We start from the raw sequence: 18,525 nt of genomic DNA, 5'->3' as shown, positions 1-18,525 counted from the left end.
TTCTAGCTCCTCCACTCGCTCTCTCCTCGCTGTTCCACTGTACAGAAAACAGTGTTAATACTCAACAGGTCAGGCAGCATATGTGGGCAGGGAAGCAGAGTTAACATTTCAGGTCATCGACCAAGCATCGGAACTGAAAGGTCTTCAACCCAAAGGGTTAACTATTCTCTCTCCACAAATGCTGCCTGACCTGCTGAATATTTCCTATTTTCTATCCTATATCAGTTTATAGCATCTGTGGTATTTTTCTTTCCAACATCAGCAATGCTGTTTTTCAAGCACTTACGCCTCCCTGTGATAGGTGAAAAGAAAGTTTTGTTTACTGGAATGGTCTGGTCAGAAAGAAACCAGTCATTACCCAGAAACCAATGTAAATGCTACATTCCGAGATAGAGTTTATCTCGCAATATCTGGGCAATTCAGTAAAGTGAAGTACTTTTTTTAAAGCCAGCTGTTCACAGCTTCCTCTCAGAGGGCAGTTATTTCTCACTCCCGAAAGTCAGGAAGTCGGATGCCTTTCCTGCCTGTTCACCTTCAATAACCACTATGTTTTGTACTATCAGCTTTATTTGGGGGTCTGTCACATTTTGGTGCCTGTCTCTAACAGGAGTAAAGTCTAACAGTCAGGCTGTGACAGGGTTGTTAATTCAAAGAATTTTACAGCCCATTGTGCCTGTACCAATTCTTTAATGGTGCATTTTAAAATTACAGTTTTGCAAGTAAGAGAGTACCCTAATCTGTGTTGTACAGTGACAAACTGTGCCGTGTACCTCATGTTATGTGGTGATAGATCTGTGCCCATCAATCCTGTAGCCCAGTGTTGTAGTGACAGGCTTGTGCCCACTAGTATTGTAGCCAGTATTATACAGTGACAGATCTATGCCCACAGATACTATATCTGAGTGTTAATAAATAGACCTTTGCCAATCAGTACTCCAGTTCAGTGTTATACAATGATAGATCCGTGCCCACAAGAATTGTAGCCCAGTGTTATATAGAGACAGATCTATCCCCACCAGTCCTATATCCAAGTGTTATAAAGTAAAAGACCTTATATAATAGATCTACGATCACCAGTACTGAAACCCAATGTTATAAAGAGACCTTTGCCCACCAGAAAAGTTATATAGTGATATATCTGTTCTGATTAGTATTAAAGTGTTATAGTGACAGACCTGTGCCGATCAGAACTGTACCCTTGTTATGTTTGAGGCAGCTGGATGGGATGGAAGTGGATCTTGTGAGCTACATGGGCAGTAAGTGCAGGAAGGCTGGGCAGACCTGTGGGCTGAATGTGACACAATAAGTTTATGTTGTACACCACATTTTGAAATGTTATAATAGTTCACAACAATAATTTATTTTATTACTTTAAAACTTGTAGTATGAGCACATGCATATCTTGGCACAGGCCAATCAATGGCAGTATTCTGAGTTTGCAGATATTTACAAGAAGAATGAATAATAATCATGCTCCAAATGATTTTGCAGTTTTCAAGTCCAAATGCTTCAAAGCATTTCACAAAATGAATTACTTTCTCTTTGAAGTGTATTTCTGTTGTATATACAAACATGAGCAGCCCGGTTCCTGAAGCCCCATTGCTTTCACAATAACCTATAAATAGTTTAGCAAGATATCTGAGTTGATTCCTTGATGCTCTGTTTCTGACAGGGCAGCCATGCCTTTGGGGATCAGGAGCTGGTGGTAGAGCTGCACTCTAGCTCCAATTTAAGAGTTGATGGTGCTCATTCAGCAATTTTCTTTCATGTGAAGACAAATATCCAAACACTGTCAACCCATTTGCTGATGATCTGATGCAGTGGCTTTGATTTTAACTCTCCTGCAGAAACCAAGAGTTGCGTTCCTCTGAATCTCACAATAAAGCTTTGGGCTTTGTTTAGCCTCAGCCCGCAGTTACACCCAGAACCTCCCCACTTAACATAAGTAAGCACAAGATATAGAAGCATGAGCTGCCAAATTATGCCTCAGAGTAGCTTTGCTATTCAGGCCAATCTTGTTCTCATCTGTCCTGCGTATACACGAGTTCCATAAACTCACAATTTACAGACTTTCAGGATCTTCAGATTGGAAAAAAGTCTCAGGTAGCATTATTGATGATGAAAAACTCTTGTTTACAAACTGCATCACTCTTACCTGAGCATAATAGAAGAAAATGATTTCCACTGTATGCCAGAAATCATTGCCAAGCTATACCATTTATAACTGGCACACTTCTGTAAAGCCTCACAGACTGGAAAATCTCTTTGCATAGCTGCCAAGGTCACTTCGGCATTAATCTGTAATGCAACAGAATCCTTTCAGGCCACTGCAGGGAACATCTTTTAGATAAGGAAGAATGCAGTTTATGATAGCATAAAGCCAGTGACTGATAGCAAGTTTTCTTTATCTTTTTCATTGTGGAAAGGTTGCATGTTAAGAAACACACAGGCAGAGTTCCTGTTAATTCCATTTGTATAGTGAGGCTTCATCCCAAATCAGGTAATGTTGAATATTGGCACAGATCGGATTATTCTTGATGAACCTTAAGGCATATGAGATGAGTGTAGCTATAGTCCTGAAGCAACTAGCATTTGGCTGCCTGGCATTTGCTGTAACAAAGGTCCCAAGTCTATATCTGAACCTCCCATTGTAAAGGAATTGATGAAATAGGCTTTTTGTATGTCTCAAGAGATTATGACACCTTTCCTCACTCCTTGCAGTCCATGGTGATTTGGGTAAACTTTCCAAGGTAATAATATTGAGTGTCTTCCCGTGCTTAATTATTTCCAACAGTTCTTGGAAGCCCAATGAAAATATCTTGCTGGGAACATCTGCAACACTGTCAAATGCCATCACAGATGCCGCCAATATCTATAGAAGTTCCTGCTCACCATGTTAACATTGCACCATTCATTTGGGCTGATGTAGACTCAAGGAATTCTGCAGATTGTAAGAGCTTCCTGATGTATGTTGTGAATGTATGAAGTGGATTCCCTCTAGCCACGCTTTACTTGTGTGGACAACATTCTGATGCCACCATATAAGGTCAATGCTCCTGAACCACATTCCTCATTGTAATTTGGCTTTTGGAATCAGGAGTCCCAGATCCAAACCTCCATCCTCCAGGTTGAAATGTATATCTGTAATTAAATCCAAAGCTACTGCTGCTCCCTTGGGACGAAGGGAATTCAGTGATAATCATCATCTGTCTGTTGTCCTTTTGTGGTACTTATTGTTTCCCTTTTGCAAATATGGAAGGAGAGAAGGCAGTATTTCAAAGCTCTCAGTGCAGTAGTGACTTCTCCCATATGAGGTCATTATGATACAAGGTATCATCATTGAAGATTATTGGAAGATCTTGCAGCTAATAAAGTAAATTTAGAGAGGTTTTTAAAAATTCATTGAAGGGTTATGGTCATTGCTGTCAAGACCTTTCTTATTGGTGCTCGAGAAGCTGGTTGTGAACCACTGCCATGACCCCTGCAGTCCATAATGTGAAGGTACTCCCACAAAGTTGATGGGTGGGAAATTCCAGGCTTTAGACCTAGTGACAATGAAGGACAGAAACATTGCTCCAAGTCAGGGTGGTGTTTGACTCGGAGATGACTTTGCAGATGGTGACATTCTTATGTGCCTGCTGCTGTTGACATATTCAGTGATAGTGGTGGTAGGTTATGGAGGTGCTGTTGAAGTAGCCTTGGCAAATAACTGGTTTAAATAAAGAAGCTAAGTGCATCGGTTATCATTTGCCCTGAGACTCACGTGCTGAGAGAGAAAACATATGCCCATAGGATGGACTTTTCTTCCGGTGTAAAATTGGTGCAGTTGGGATGGAGTAGCAAATGTTCTTGTGTTTTAGATATTGGCAGTCTTTAATGATCTGAGGTTTGCAAGGTTTTATAAAGGCCAATCACATCACTGGTACAAATCTATAAATGTTATGGAAATAGATTCATTATCACTCAGCGGGATTGGTTTTTGGAACCCTTGAATGCCAAAGAATGGGACAATAATTAGGTTAGAAAAGGAAGTCAGTATATTTTTTATCTTTAGTAACTTTAGTAGGAAACAAAATTCCAACTCACTGAGTAAAAATTTTCCCTTTTAAGTAGCTATGGCATAATTGCCTAGAAATAAGAATGCCATCAATGAAAGATTAATTGTGGATACAAGCCATAGGCTTGCCTTTGGGTTCGCAAAGTCTGTGATTTTTTTATTCTAGGGTTCTCCATGTGTCTGCCAAGTAACTGTGAGGGCTGTTTCTAATAACCTCAAAGGGAACCTTATGGAGCAGATTCCAGCCTGGTGCTGGGAATTTGATTCCAGAGGTACCCTCTAAGTTATTTAAATAGTAGCCCTCCTTTGGACCACCTATCACAGTTCCCATAATGCCACTGACCATCAACCAATGTCTCAAGCTTAAAACTTATGTAGGACTCGACCTCCCCGCTTCTAACCATACTGCCCCCTTCCTATCTTCCAACCATCAGACCAGACTTCTACTAATCACTCCAGCAGATATCGCCTACCAACCCAATCACCCCATGTGATTCACTCACTTACTCACCAATCACCCAATTCCCAATACCACCCCAACTAGTAATTACAGGCTCCCATCCCTATAGTCAATAGCCTCCAGCTGATCTACACCCTAACCCTACCACCTCCCTCAGTAGTGACCCACCAGTTCACAGCAGACTGGATTCTCTACACTGGCACAGCACCCGAGGGGAAGGTCTTACCATGGGTAAGGCCACTGTAGAAGCATCCATAATCCAAAACATGCTGTGCACTGATCACTTAATGTACTTCTGCAGGCAGCAAAGAAATTCTAGGCCAAATGATCTTCGTTCAAGCTATTACTTACATGCATGTATGAAAGTAGGCTTCAGCTCACTCCCCAGGTTAACAACTCATCTGAGCTTGAGAACTCACTGAATGACAAGCTGCAGATCACACAGCAGACCAGTGCTACTTGTGCTACTGTGCATTGTTCAGTGCATGGTTTACAATCAGTCACAATTATCAACAACAATAAAAATCTAAAAAAAATCTTCTTTGATGCCATTCTGTTGTTCCAATGTGACTTTCTCTCTCCCTGAGATTGTGATAAATAACCCTTTTCTGAGAAAAATGCTTGAGATTATCAACCACATCACACAAGTAGCCCTAAACAGCCCAGTTGATGCATTTAGTACAAAAGATGAAGAAGGACAACATGAAAGAATGTGGGGAAAGAGCAGGGATTAGATTAGATGCCCCCCAGTATGAAGTTTGCAGTGACACAGGGTCTGCTTCTGTGATGAAGTTTCCATGATCCATTCTAATAGGTCGGCTTATATTTTCTGTCTTTCAGATTCAGGTCAGTCTGAAAGTCCTAGCCAGGCAAGTGAGGATATCAAGGACCAGCCAGAAAATGGTATGTATTAATTTGACATGGAGCAGTATACACTTTTTTTTGGATTCTGCAGAAAAACAGCTATCCTTTTAAAACTAGTTTACGAAGAGTAATGTACTAACTTGCCTTTAAACCTTGAGAGGAATTGGATGTAAGAATTAAATGCCATTAGATACTTTGAAGAAAAGACGTGTATAGTAAAGTTTATTTATGTACTTTTGACATTAGGGCTGAGTGCAAATCATGATATGTTAAGTGACTGTTAGTGAAGACTTTCAGTGATGTTAGTTTTGGTTGGCTTTTACACAATATTCAGTGCTCAAAAACAAAAAAAATCTAGTATTTTATAGCTCTGATTTATAAAAATATATATGAGCTAGCTGCTTCTCCTTCCACTGAGGAATTAAGATCTTCGACATGTGGAAGAGGAAAACATACTCGGCTTAGTTTCTATTAAGCATTGCTGTCCAAAACACATGGCATCAATGAACACAGCACCATTTGTGTAAACTCATATTTTGCACAGTAGGTACAAAGTCGATGACAAGCAAAGGAATGGGTGCCGTTAAACTGAAAAAAACTATTTGCAATAAGCATCAGCATTTCTCTTTAACACTTTTAACCCTTTTTCAAGTTGAGATTTTTCAGTGAAGCTTCTGATTCCTTGTCTGCAGTCACTGATAAGCTCAGTATTCAAGGGGCAGTGTCTTTACTGGAAATATTATAATATGCAGAGTTTCTGTTGATTTGTGAATGTGAACACTACTTTCAAGTAGTGTCTGGCACTAAAATTGTAAGATAGAAACTTGAAAGTAGTGTTCTCATTAACTTAATTTTTCCTGATATGCAATTTCTTTATTTGCTTTTAATTTCAGTTCCAATGATTATAAATACAATGGTCTAGATATTCTAACATACAGCACAATATTATTGGGCACCACATGATAGTTTCTGAGCTGAAAATTAATTGCTAGAAATAATCAGTAATTCTACATAAGTCTAGTGCACTAGAAGCTGGCATCAAGCGCCACAGTCAACCACAGGAACTGCAAGGCCATGCTCTTCAGCAATCGGCCCGACTTGTCCACTTTCCCTTCACAGTCAGGTCTGACTACCTGAAGGTCCAGGGGGTCTGGTTCAGAGGGGCTGAGGTTAGTAACAAAAATTAGCTGGATCGGACAGGCAAGAGTAAACAAAAATTGGGACTGTGAGAGCAGCGCTCCCTCTTAATAACAAGTAAGAACCTGGTCATCAGTTGTGTGGTGGGCTCAGTGCTGTTGTACTTGATGCAGGTATGGCGTGTTCCCGCTCCTCCACCTGGCAGTCACCAGAGCCATATTCCGATTCATCTGGGGATTCAAGTTAGAATAGGTCCGAAGGGTCACAATGCACAAGTTCCTGGACAACAAGGGCAAAAGTGCACCCAGCAGTGCCCTTAATCCTGTTGGCCACCTTTGTGTGTGGCTGCAACAGGCTGTTCTTGGAACCAAAATACACAGGCACCAACGACAGATGTTGCAACAGATTGGCCTGGCCCCATTGCCACGCAATGTTCCAGTCAGTTGGACAATGACGCACTACTTATCTTTCATGAAAAATTTCTTAGTAAAACACCTTGGACTTCAAGTTCATCAGGCAGTGGTCAGCATAGAACATCCTGCAGGCACTGTGGGACAAAAATACGATCCTGTGGGGTGGTTCCCTGTCCAAATCATTTTGCAGAATGGTTCAACGCCAGAACTCCCCAACGAGCACTGAGATCTTGCTTGGTTGGTGGTGAGAGGGGCCCTCCCTGTCAGATCCTTCCTGTGTGGGAGGGAAATCTCACTTCCAACGCACACTGCCCTTGGAATGGCTGCAATGAGGATGAAACGGTTGCCCACCTCTTTGCAAACTGTGTATTTGCAAAGAAGGTCTGGAGAAGGATGCAAGGTGCCTCATCATGGTTCATCCTGAGTGTAACAGAGAACTCTCTGATCAGTGGGCTGTTCCCAGGGATGCATACCGAGACAAACATCAAGTGCTATTGGAAGATCATCAACCCGGTGGAAGTCATTCTTTGGTCTGCCTGAACTTGTTGGTCTTCTAGTGTAATAAGATGTCCGTAAGGGAATGCTGCTGACTGGTACATTCCAGGCTGCAGGAATATGTGCTGAGGGACACACTGAAGCTTAGTGCAGCCAACACAAAGGCTTTGAAAGGAAGAACTGCAGTTCAGGGTCCTTCTGCCACTAGACATTAAGGGGCTAAATCCAGTGTAGAAGCCTCTCAAACACTTGAAGTTTGTATCATCCCAAAAGGCCACATGAGTGGCAATGGTGCTATATACACAAACTGTGCTAACACTACCAATGTGTAGAAGCAATAACACTCTGAATGTACAGACTGAATGACACTATGAATGTAAAGAGAGCCATGCTCTGTTTTTCTTGTACTTGTATATTTTTTGTAATGAAGTTTATTTTTGAAATAAAAAATATTGTATCCTCTGTGCAACATATCGGTAGTCATTACTGCTGCAATGTTGAATGCAGGAGCAGGCCTTTTCTAGATGACGGAGGTCGTCTCTAGCATTTGTTAAAGGCTCTGCCCCTAACTGAGCTGTTCTCAGAGTCTCTGCCAGGGAAACATTCCCTAGAATCATTTCAAGTGATCCATTCCACTGGAAATTTCTTTTTTGGAAGCAAGGTGGATAACTGCTAAGCCCTCTCCTACTGGATTCCTCCTTGGCCTCTTCTACCTATCACCTCTCAGCTTATTACATCTTCTCCCCCTCCCCCACCCACCTACCTTCCCCCTCTCACCTGGACTCACCCATCACCTGCCTGCGTGTACTCCTCCCCCTCTTCCCACCTTCTTATTCTGGCTTCTTCCTTTCCAGTCCTGGTGAAGGGTCTCGGCCCGAAACATCGACTGTTTATTTCCCTCCATGGATGCTGCCTGACCTGCTGAGTTCATCCAGCACTTTTTGTGTATTGCTCCAGATTCCAGCATCTGTAGAATTTCTTGTGTCTCCTAACTGCAAAGATCATTGCCTCAGGAATCTACCTTCCTTGCTACAAGACTCATAGTAGTCATATCCATCTCTTAACAATCCAATAAGATAGAAGCTATCTTAAGTCTGCCTCCCTGCCGCCCTTGTGGTAAGTGTGACGGATCATGCCAAATTTTGTGCCTCTTGCCCAGCCTTGGAATAATGCAAGGTTTTCATGTGCAGCCAGGGCTAATGCTTCTTTCACTTGTGATGAATTGCACATTGTGCACTTAACAAAATTGTAGCCCTGCACACAACTGGTGCAGGTTTGCGGAGGGGCATCACTTTAAGGCATGGAAGAACTTCCTGACTGATGTATTATTTATTGTACACTCTTGACAAACAGTACACTATTCTGATTAGTGTGAAATTTTTTGCAATTGAAAATACAAAGTCCATTGATTTCAAAATTTTAATGAGGGTGAAGGATTTGGATGGACTCTGATACTGTTCTGTGTAGGTAGTTTCATTTCCAGATATGAAAACAATAATTTAGGCAAGCATCTGCACAGTATAGTTAAAATAAATGCTGCTTGGACAGGAATGTGTGCTCTGGGCAGCTATATTTAGAAATCCAGATTCTTGGTGTTCAGTCTGAAAGGTTCCCCACAGGAAATGGGTGGGTGGAGGGATGTTTAATTCTCAGGGGCATACAGTGCAACAGTTGTGCACATTAGCCTCTTTAGTGAGCATCTCAAAATAATACTTCCATCTATAATCACAAATGCATTTTCCAGCTGTAGTAGCATTCATTATTGGTGTGGTTTTACTGAATTTACTTGAGATTAAAACTGGTAAGGAAAAGTAAATAGCTTCACCAGAAGCATGAACAACTTTTTTTTAACTATCCTGAAATCTCTTAACATTTGATGTCTAATGAAGGGCTATGTTATGATTTTAGTACATTTCTCAATAAATGAGTATTCAATTACCTCATAGGTTGTAATTTTGTAAAACCTTTGAAACTATGCATATTGCCACAATGTGAAAGACTACACAAATGCATTTTGTGGTGAGTTTTATAAAGCATGCATTTTAATCCCAACCACTGTTAAGTTTAGACCAACTGATAGTTTAATTGGACACAACTGAAAACTTAGGGAAAGCAAAGGGATTGACAATTTTTTAAATTAATTTTTTGGGGTCTGTGTGTCACTGACAAGACCAACATTTATTGTTCGTCTCTGTTTGTTCTTGAGAAGGTGGTGAGGAGCTGCTTTTGTGAATTGCTGATAAATTATGATGAATGTACTTTCACAGTGCTGTTGGGGAGGGAATGCCAAGATTTAGACCCAGAAATGATGAACAAGACAGTCTTGTCTTTCCAAGCCAGGAAGGTGTTTAATTTGGAAGGGAAACTATGGCTAATGATGTTCCCATGCACCTGCTGCCCTTGCCTTTTTTGGTGGTAGACGTTGTGGATTTGGGAGGTGCTGTCAGAGTACACTAGGTAAGAAACAGCAGTGCATTCTGGAAATTGTACCTGCTGCTGTCATTGTGCACTGGTGGCAAGGGGGGATTAACCTTTAGGATGGTGGATAGTATTTCAGTCCAGCAGGCTGCTTTGTCCTGGAAGGTTCTGAGCATCTTCAGTGTTGTTGGAACTGCTTATCCAGGCATGTGGTGAGTATTCACCCTCCTGAATTGTGCCCTCAAGATGATGGAAAGGCTTTGGTATGTCAGAAGCTGAGTCACTTACTGCAGTATATCCAGTCTCTGACCTGATCTTACATCCTCAATTTTATGTAGATGGTCCAGCTGAGTGAATGGATAGATAGAGTAATAAATGCACACTATTGTTGATGCACACTATTGGCTTAAACGTATTACTTTTAAATGGAAGTATGCTGGATTTAAGCAAATAAATCTCATTAATATGTACTGTATATTCCATTTGATATAAGGGGGGCTTCATTAGAGCACCAATTGTAACGGTTTGGGTTCCTTTGCTGTAATGTGTATTTGATCTCAGAAATGAAGTGCCCATGTTGAAATATCATATTTTACCATGCTAACTGCAGTAATGTCATTGAGCTATCACCTTCAGTTATACAGACCAGCTATAACTTGTCATGATGACAAACTCACTCACTTTCTATATTTCCTTCATTCCCCTTCCTCTGCTTATGTTATAAGTGGAAGATTTAAAGAAATAGGGAACAATAAAGGCAGAAGAATCAGCGAGAGACTGAAGGAAAGCAATAAAAAAAAGTGGAGTCAGCAATGGTTAAAGACAAACAAGTAGCAACATCGGAGGAAATGGAAAGCATGGGACAAGCAAAGAGGCAATCATAGGAAGGGAGAGCATTCAGCAGATGTTTTGTCTGTGTCGAGTACTGTGGAATATCGACTCATTTTAAAAATAAAACAAAACAAACCTAATGGGCCGGATCATTTTGGATTCAGGCCATTGCCAAGACTTGCTGCCTGCGATCCCTGCCACCTGGGCTTAATTTTTCTGGATGTAGTGGGCCAGAGGCTTCCTACAAGGTGGAGCAGGCTCTCAACATCAACCAAGCCTCAGGCAACCGAACCTGAGGCCCCGTCTCCAGACAGTCTTGACAGCCTTTGACAGCTCACTGCTGCCAAGCTTTTGAACAGTTTTTCAATGATTTTAATAGTTAAAGACATTCCAAAACTACTTAAATATTTTTTAATTAGAAGTAAAAGTTAGATTAAATTTATAAAATAATTTTAATTAAAAGCACATAAAAGGACTAACAAATATTTAGAAAGAAAATAAAGTAAAATAATTTGAACATTTACCTGCATGCTGCTTCTTCCACAGGACTGGTGATCTCAGTCAAATAAATAGTGTTTCCTTTTGTCTGGCACTCCCCCCTGGGGTGAAGCTGAGGGGCCAGATGCAAACTGCATCCAGACTCTCCCTTTTGATGGTGAATTCAGCAGTGGGGTAGGTCAGGTGCACAGGCATCTGATCTTAAGGACATTTCAGCTTCCATGTTTCAACATGCATGCACAGATATCCCAGGTGTCCTGGAAGTTGAACAGCTGATAGCTGGCTGCTCACAGTGAAACTGTTGGCTGCAGCTTAACTCATTTCAGCCCAATATACTTCCTCTTCACAACTTAATTTTGGTTAATCCAAAAATAAGTCAATGATAGAAACTTAACTGAGCACCTTTTTTTGCTTAATGGCTCCATGCACGTGTTTTCCCAAAATCATATTTTTGTGTGCATAGATGTGGTTACTATTTTGACTAGTTATTCAGCTTGCAGTATTAAACTACCACCACCAGTTCTTTCTCCTGTAGAGGGTAATTCTTAATAGTATATAAAAGTAATCTTTGAGTGGAGAAGAAGTGTCACTTTATCTATTTTGTAAGATGCAGGCAGGAAAAAAAATGAGAATGTTGTGCTTTGACAAACTCATTATAATGGAATTCTTTTCATTGTACTTTGTTAAATTATTGAACCTGCAACTTGAAGTTCCCTTTCTTTTCTTTTTCAATCTTTTTATTAGTTTTCAAATTAATACAGATTAATATATAACATCAATATTTGTACATGTAATACAAAGAGATTAGGAGAACAATCATGGCATGGATAATCATAAAGAACAATAAAGCATAAAAAATCTGTAGATCCAACGATCTCTTAGTGAATGAATATAATATAAAAGAAAGGAAAGAAAAAGATTTATTATATAAATATAAAAGAAAGAAAAAACATCCCCAAAACAATAAGAAAAATTATAAACAATATATCAAACCAAACTAAGCTAAACAAAAAAAATTTCAAAAAAAAGCAAACAAAAAAAACTGGATAAAATTTCTCAGTAGAAACAGCAATATTATGTCGTCAACTCCATTCCTATAAGTTGAAAGGTTATTACAAGGGGATCTATATCATGTGAAAATATTGAATAAATGGACTCCAAACTTCCTCAAATTTAAGCGAAGGATCAAGTTTTTCCAAGTTTAAACATGATATAGTTTTGAAGTTCCCTTTCATGGGGCTTTTTGGAACTATTTTACTTTTAGAGACTTCCTAGCTCTTCCTGTGTCTTTTTGCTGTTGGTAATGTTTCCTTCTGTGATATGAAAAAAAAAGAATGGGTCATAAAATGACCAGAGTAAATGGCACATAGTGAGGTAACAAGATTGCCATTGTATCAAACACTCCTGATGTCATGGGAATGAAGGATTATGAATGTCAGCTGAACTCTGAGATTATTGATAACTGTCTTATACCTACACCCTGTTCCATATAAGAAAGGTTAATTCAATCTTTTGTCTTTGTGGATTGCATAGTTATGTTTAAATTCAGATTCGCATTAATTTACCCACATGTCAACTTGCTAATTGGTAGCATTTCTCATTGTTCATATTAGAATTTGTCCTTCATTAAGGCAAAGATACTAAAAAGAGGCCTTTGCCAATCTATAGGCTACAGAGTTCAGGCAGAACAAATCAAGTACTGGAATTTGCTCTTGACATGAACTATTGAGGTTGTAGTTTTAAAGATAATTGGTGGAACCTTTTTTCATTTTTTTATTTGATTATGAGTTGAACTGCTAATCCTTCAAATAAATTATCTTCCGAGCAATCTGCTAATTCAAGCAGTGAGATACCTTTGACGTGAGTAAATGATCTGTGAAGAGTTCATACAATAAGCAATAGGGTAGCAATTCACATTGCTGAAGATTGCATGAGAACACTCAATGTGATGGACCAATATTTCTGTGTGCTATTTCTACATTTGTTAACTAGTTCATTTTAAAGGGTGAAAGCCTAGGCAAATATAGCCTACAGAGCAATGGCATGATAGTGCATTAATCATTTATGTTTGATCTTCAATCAAAATCTTTAGCCTTGTGTGCCCCCATATCTGACTCTGCAAGAAAGGGTAGTTTAGTCAATAGGGCCACTAGGTGGAGCACAGCAGGCAAGCACAGTATTTCATCTCCCAGGAAGGAAACTGACCCCATTGGAGTCACTTTCAAATTAAACCTCTTGCAGTTACAAGCCAGAACTGATATCAACCCTAGTGAATTCCCAGTCTAAACAGTACAGTCGTTCAGCCAGCAGGAAAAAACATGAAGGGTTGCTCATTCTCAGCAGGTGGAGGGTGGAGTAAGAGACCAATAGAAATATTCTGTTTGGGAGTTTGCCATTGATTTACCTGAGATTCAAAAGTGATGACCTTGCTCCAAGAGGCTTTCCAGAGCATCAAACAAAAGTATTTTTCTGTTTTTATACAGGGAATTAGCAGCTGCACCAGACTTAAATCCCTTAGTTGATTGGCTCAATAAAATAAATGATGACTTTGTGAAATTTGAGTTAATGACAGCCAATTGTTAAATGTAGTTTCAGTTTATAAGATCCCAGTTCATAAGATTCCATTTTCTTCATTCTCATCTAGTTAGCCAGTGATTTTTATGGGAACTAAAGTCTGAACATTTTAGAAACAAATGTTGCTTTATTTTCAATATTTAAAAGCTGAGCTGTCTCAACTTGAGTAAACATAAATGAATGGAAACTGAAAATAAGTTTTAAAAAACATGCTTACATTCAGGGTAGTACCAAAGGGCTGGAGAATGGCAAATGTTATCCCCCTTTTTGAATAAGGTGTGAGGGTACACTCAGCAACAACACATTGGTCAGTTTAAATTTGGTGAAGGGGAAGCTCTTTGAAAGATAATAAGAAAAAAATAAGTCACTTGGAGAATATGTGAGAGACAACATGGACATGTTAAAAACAAAGCACATTTAACAAAACTTTTTTTGAAGAAATAACTGAGAAATTTGATGAAGCAAATGTAATAGATGTTATGAACTTGGATTTTCAGAAGGTGCATGATAAAGTTCCAGAATAAAAGCCATTTTGTCCTTTGTTTTTCAGACTGAAGGAAGTATTCAGTCGTGATCCCCAGGGTGTTGCTGCAGCCATTGATTTTCTTGTTGTATATTAATGGTAGGGTAAACTTCCAAAATTTGCAGGTGATGAAGAGCTTGGAAGTATGGTACACATTGCAGAGGACTGGTGGAATGGGCAGACACATGGTGGATGAAACGTAGTCCAGAAAAGAATTGAGTGATACACTTTGACAGTATGTACAAGACAGGAAAATGTAGACAAGACAACACAATTCCAAAAAGGAGTGCAGGAACAGAGAGACTCTGCTGCCAATGAGAAACCTGACTGGGCAGCTTCATAATTCTGGGCAGTCTGCTCAAACACCTTCCAACCTGATTAGACAGAGCTAAAGCTAACATTAGGTGCTTACTTTTCAGCATTAGCTGCCGAGATGTTCATACTGTGGGGGCCTCAAGATGACACTGCCAGCAGCACCATTGCAGGAAGCATTGCTATCTCTGCGACTGGCCACAGGGTGGGTTATTGGACCTCTGGTCAGGAGACAAAGACACGTCCATCAACAAAGAGCCTATTCCCAGAGAGACTTCAGAGACACCACATGGTACCTGCTCTCACTAAGGATATATATGGAGTCGTGATGCCTATCTTTGTTAATCCCATTTGCCCGCATTAGGCGCATATCCCTCTATGCCTTTCCTAATTAAGCACTTGACCAAATGCCTTTTTAACACTATAATATTATGTCTATACTGCCTCCTTTGACAGCTCGTTTCGTACAACCACCTCCCTCTGTGTGAGAAATTTACCCCTCAGATCTCCTTTAAATTTCTCCCCTCTCACTTCAAACCTATGGCCCCTAGTTTTGGACTTGCCCACCCTAGGAAAAAGTGATTATCTACCCTGTCTTTGCCCCTCATAATTTTATAAACCTTTAAAAGGTCACCCCTCAGTCTCCTATGTTCCAGTGAGAATAAACCCAGCCTTTCAATTCTCCTTATCACTACAACTGTCCATTCCAGGTAACATCCTGGTGAATCTCTTCTGCACTCATTCTAACACTACCACATCCTTCCTGTGGTGTGGTAACCAGAACTATATCCAATACTCTTTAAGTGTGGCCTGACCAATTTTTGAACAGCAGGCACTGTAGTGTAGCGGTTAGCGTAACGCTATACAGTGCCAGTGACCCGGATTCAATTCTGGCCACTGTCTGTAAGGAGTTTGTACGTTCTCCCTGTGTCTGCGTGAGTTTCCTCTGGGTGCTCCGGTTTCCTCCCACATTCCAAAGACGTACAGGTTAGGAAATTGTGGGCATGCTATGATGGCGCCAGAAGCGTGGCGACACTTGCGGGCTGCCTGCAGAACACTCTACGCAAAAAAGATGCATTTCACTGTGTGTTTCGATATACATGTGACTAATAAAGATATCTTATCTTTCTGACATCCCAGCTCTTATATTCAATCCTGGCCCATGAAGACAAGGATGCCAAATGCCTTCTTCACTACCCTGTTCACCTGTATCACCATTTTCAGGGAACTATGAACTTGCACACCAAGGTCCTTCTATACATCAACACTCCTGAGGCCCTTGACGTTTACTTTATATGTGTGTTGCTCCAGGTTCCAGCATCTGCAATCCCTTGGGTCTCTAAGACTCAGTATAGATCTGGTAGTTGAAAACTGGGTATCCCTGTGGTTCAGCAGCAGAAATGTACACTAGTAGTCTGAAACATCATGACCCACTTTACACAAAGGTTGGGGGTGTTGTGGATAGTTTGGAGGGCTGTCAGAGGTTACAGAGGGACATAAATAGGATGCAAAGTTGGGTTGAGAAGTGGCAGATGGAGTTCAACCCAGATAAGTGTGAAGTGGTTCATTTTGGTAGGTCAAATATGATGGCAGAATATAGTCTTAATGGTAGGACTCTTGGCAGTATGGAGGATCAGAGGGATCTTGGGGTCCGAGTCCATAGGACGTTCAAAGCGGCTGCGCAGGTTGACTCTGTGGTTAAGAAGGCATATGGTGTATTGTCCTTCATCAATCGGGGAATTGAATTTAGAAGCTGAGAGGTATTGTTGCAGCTATATAGGTCCCTGGTCAGACCCCGCTTGGAGTACTGTGCTCAGTTCTGGTCGCCTCACTACAGGAGGGATGTAGAAGCCATAGAAAGGATGCAGAGAAGCTTTACTAGGATGCTGCCTGGAATGTGGAGCATGCCTTCTGAAAGTAGGTTGAGGGAACTCGGCCTTTCCTCCTTGGAGCGATGGAGGATGAGGGGGGACCTGATAGAGGTGTATAAGATGATGAGAGGTATTGATCGGGTAGATAGTCAGAGGCTTTTCCCCAGGGCTGAAATGGTGGCCACAAGAAGACATAGGTTTAAGGTGCTGGGGAGTAGGTATAGAGGAGATGTCAGGGGTAAGTTTTTTACTCAGAGAGTGGTGAGTGCGTGGAATGGGCTGCCGGCAATGGTGGTGGAGGCGGATATGATAGGGTCTTTTAAGAGACTGTTGGATAGGTACATGAAGCTGAAAAAAATAGAGGGCTATGGGTAAGCCTAGTAATTTCTAGGGTAGGGACATGTTTGGCACAGCTTTGTGGGCCGAAGGGCCTGAATTGTGCTGTAGTTGTTCTATGTTTCTATGTGTCCTGTTAGTGTTTGATGTCCCAAAATGTTTCTCTGGATTAAATTCCATCTGCCATTGCTCTGTCCAACTGTCCAAATGATCTGTGCCTCTTTGTATCCTTTCACAACCTTCTTCGCTATGTCCAACTCTGATTTTTGTGTCATCAGCCAATTTACTAATCAGTCCACCTACATTCGCATTCAAGTATTTATATACATGACAAGCAACAATGGTCCTAGCACTAATCCCTGCTTACAGACTCACGGTCAGAAAACACCCCTTGACCACTATCCTCTGTCTCCTATCACAAGCTAATTTTGGATCTAGATTGCGAACACACCCTGGACTCCATGTTGCCTAACCTTCGGGACTAACCTACTATGTGGGACTTTGTCAAAAGCCTTGCTAAAGTCCGTGGTATACTATAGTGTAGTATACCACATCTACTACACTGCCTTCATCAATTTCTTAGTTACCTATGCATACACAGGCTCAGGTTTTCCTCTCCATTTATATGCAGGAAAGCTTTCCACTCCCTTGTTGTCGATCATTAGCAGAATGTCCCCATGGTGAATGACATGTTTCCAGGAAGCACACGTGAATTCATCCTGAAGGAGTCTGTGCTGCTAAACATTTTCAGCAGCTTGCACTACCGAGGGATGGATCCTGGTGCACAAGAAACATCCTCCACTTTTATGGCTGCTGACACTAACGCACTCTTCAACCACAACAGCTGAGTGCTCATATGGTGATGTGCACACAAGTACCAGATAATAGTAGTGGAAAATGCCGATGGGTTGAATGTCCAGTGAGATACTGTTGCTTGAATCAGACTTGTGCATTGCAGTACCGGCCAAGCAGTTGTGGAGACGTCATTAAGGTGTGCTGTATGCTGCACCATCTAGCAAACCTAAGACTGCACCCAAATGTGGAAAGAAGAACACCACTGAGACCTGAAGCCTGAGGGACATGAGGTGGAATCTGAAGAGCAGCAGGAGCAGAAGGATGAAGACTAGTGTGGGGGATGTCCCTGTTCATTCTGAGTCTCATCTCCTATCTAAATGGGATAGAAGGGATATACTGGTAGGGAGAAGCTTCTTTTAATCAGCTAATGAAATCATAGCCCCCTGTAGTGACCCTCTCCACACTACAAATGTTGCTGACAACATAGTACACCTATATTCAGGTGGGAAACCCAGTTGGCGTGTAATCATTCCTCATGTTGCTTTGCAGGTCCTGCACTGATTATAAGAGGTCAGTGAATGAAACCCTGGTCCAGTCATTGAAATAGGGTTTGCTACAACTGCTGTCAGTGGTCTGCAGCTCACCCTGGCATCATCTGCGAAGATAGGAACTTTATTTTTGCATTCCTCAGCTGAGCCACATCCGGAGGAAGACAGCTGGAGCCAATTCCTGTGTGCCTCTTCCTTCATTAGCCCTAGCAGGTCTCCTGCAACCCTCGCCCCCACCTTCCTTCCCACTCCAGTACACAGAACTTGCTCAAGGTCTCTTACACCAAATTTTTGGAGCTCACTCTCGCTCTCCTGCAGCCTGTGTCTGCTCTATGGCAGCAGTACTGTGTGTTCCTGCTAGGAAGTGTGTCTTCCAGATCTGATGCTACTCTG

General features: G+C 41.1%; 1 protein-coding gene across 12 annotated transcripts in view; it reads left to right on the top strand.

The window, feature by feature from the left end:
* The window catches only part of nfia (nuclear factor I/A), a 617,449-nt gene that overhangs the window by 390,526 nt on the left and 208,398 nt on the right, over nucleotides 1–18,525 (top strand). For 10 of the 12 annotated variants that reach the window (XM_052010745.1, XM_052010741.1, XM_052010736.1 and 7 more), the window contains exon 3: nucleotides 5,358–5,420. The exons of the other annotated variants lie outside the window; for them this stretch is intronic. In XM_052010745.1, coding sequence (XP_051866705.1) covers nucleotides 5,358–5,420 — 63 coding nt within the window. The remainder of the gene's footprint in view (nucleotides 1–5,357; nucleotides 5,421–18,525) is intronic. 12 annotated transcript variants of the gene reach the window in all.

Source organism: Pristis pectinata, chromosome 3 (genome assembly GCF_009764475.1).
Source record: "Pristis pectinata isolate sPriPec2 chromosome 3, sPriPec2.1.pri, whole genome shotgun sequence".
Taxonomy (NCBI): domain Eukaryota; kingdom Metazoa; phylum Chordata; class Chondrichthyes; order Rhinopristiformes; family Pristidae; genus Pristis; species Pristis pectinata.
Note: the sequence above shows the minus strand (reverse complement) of the source record. Positions and strands in the feature narration are given on the sequence as shown.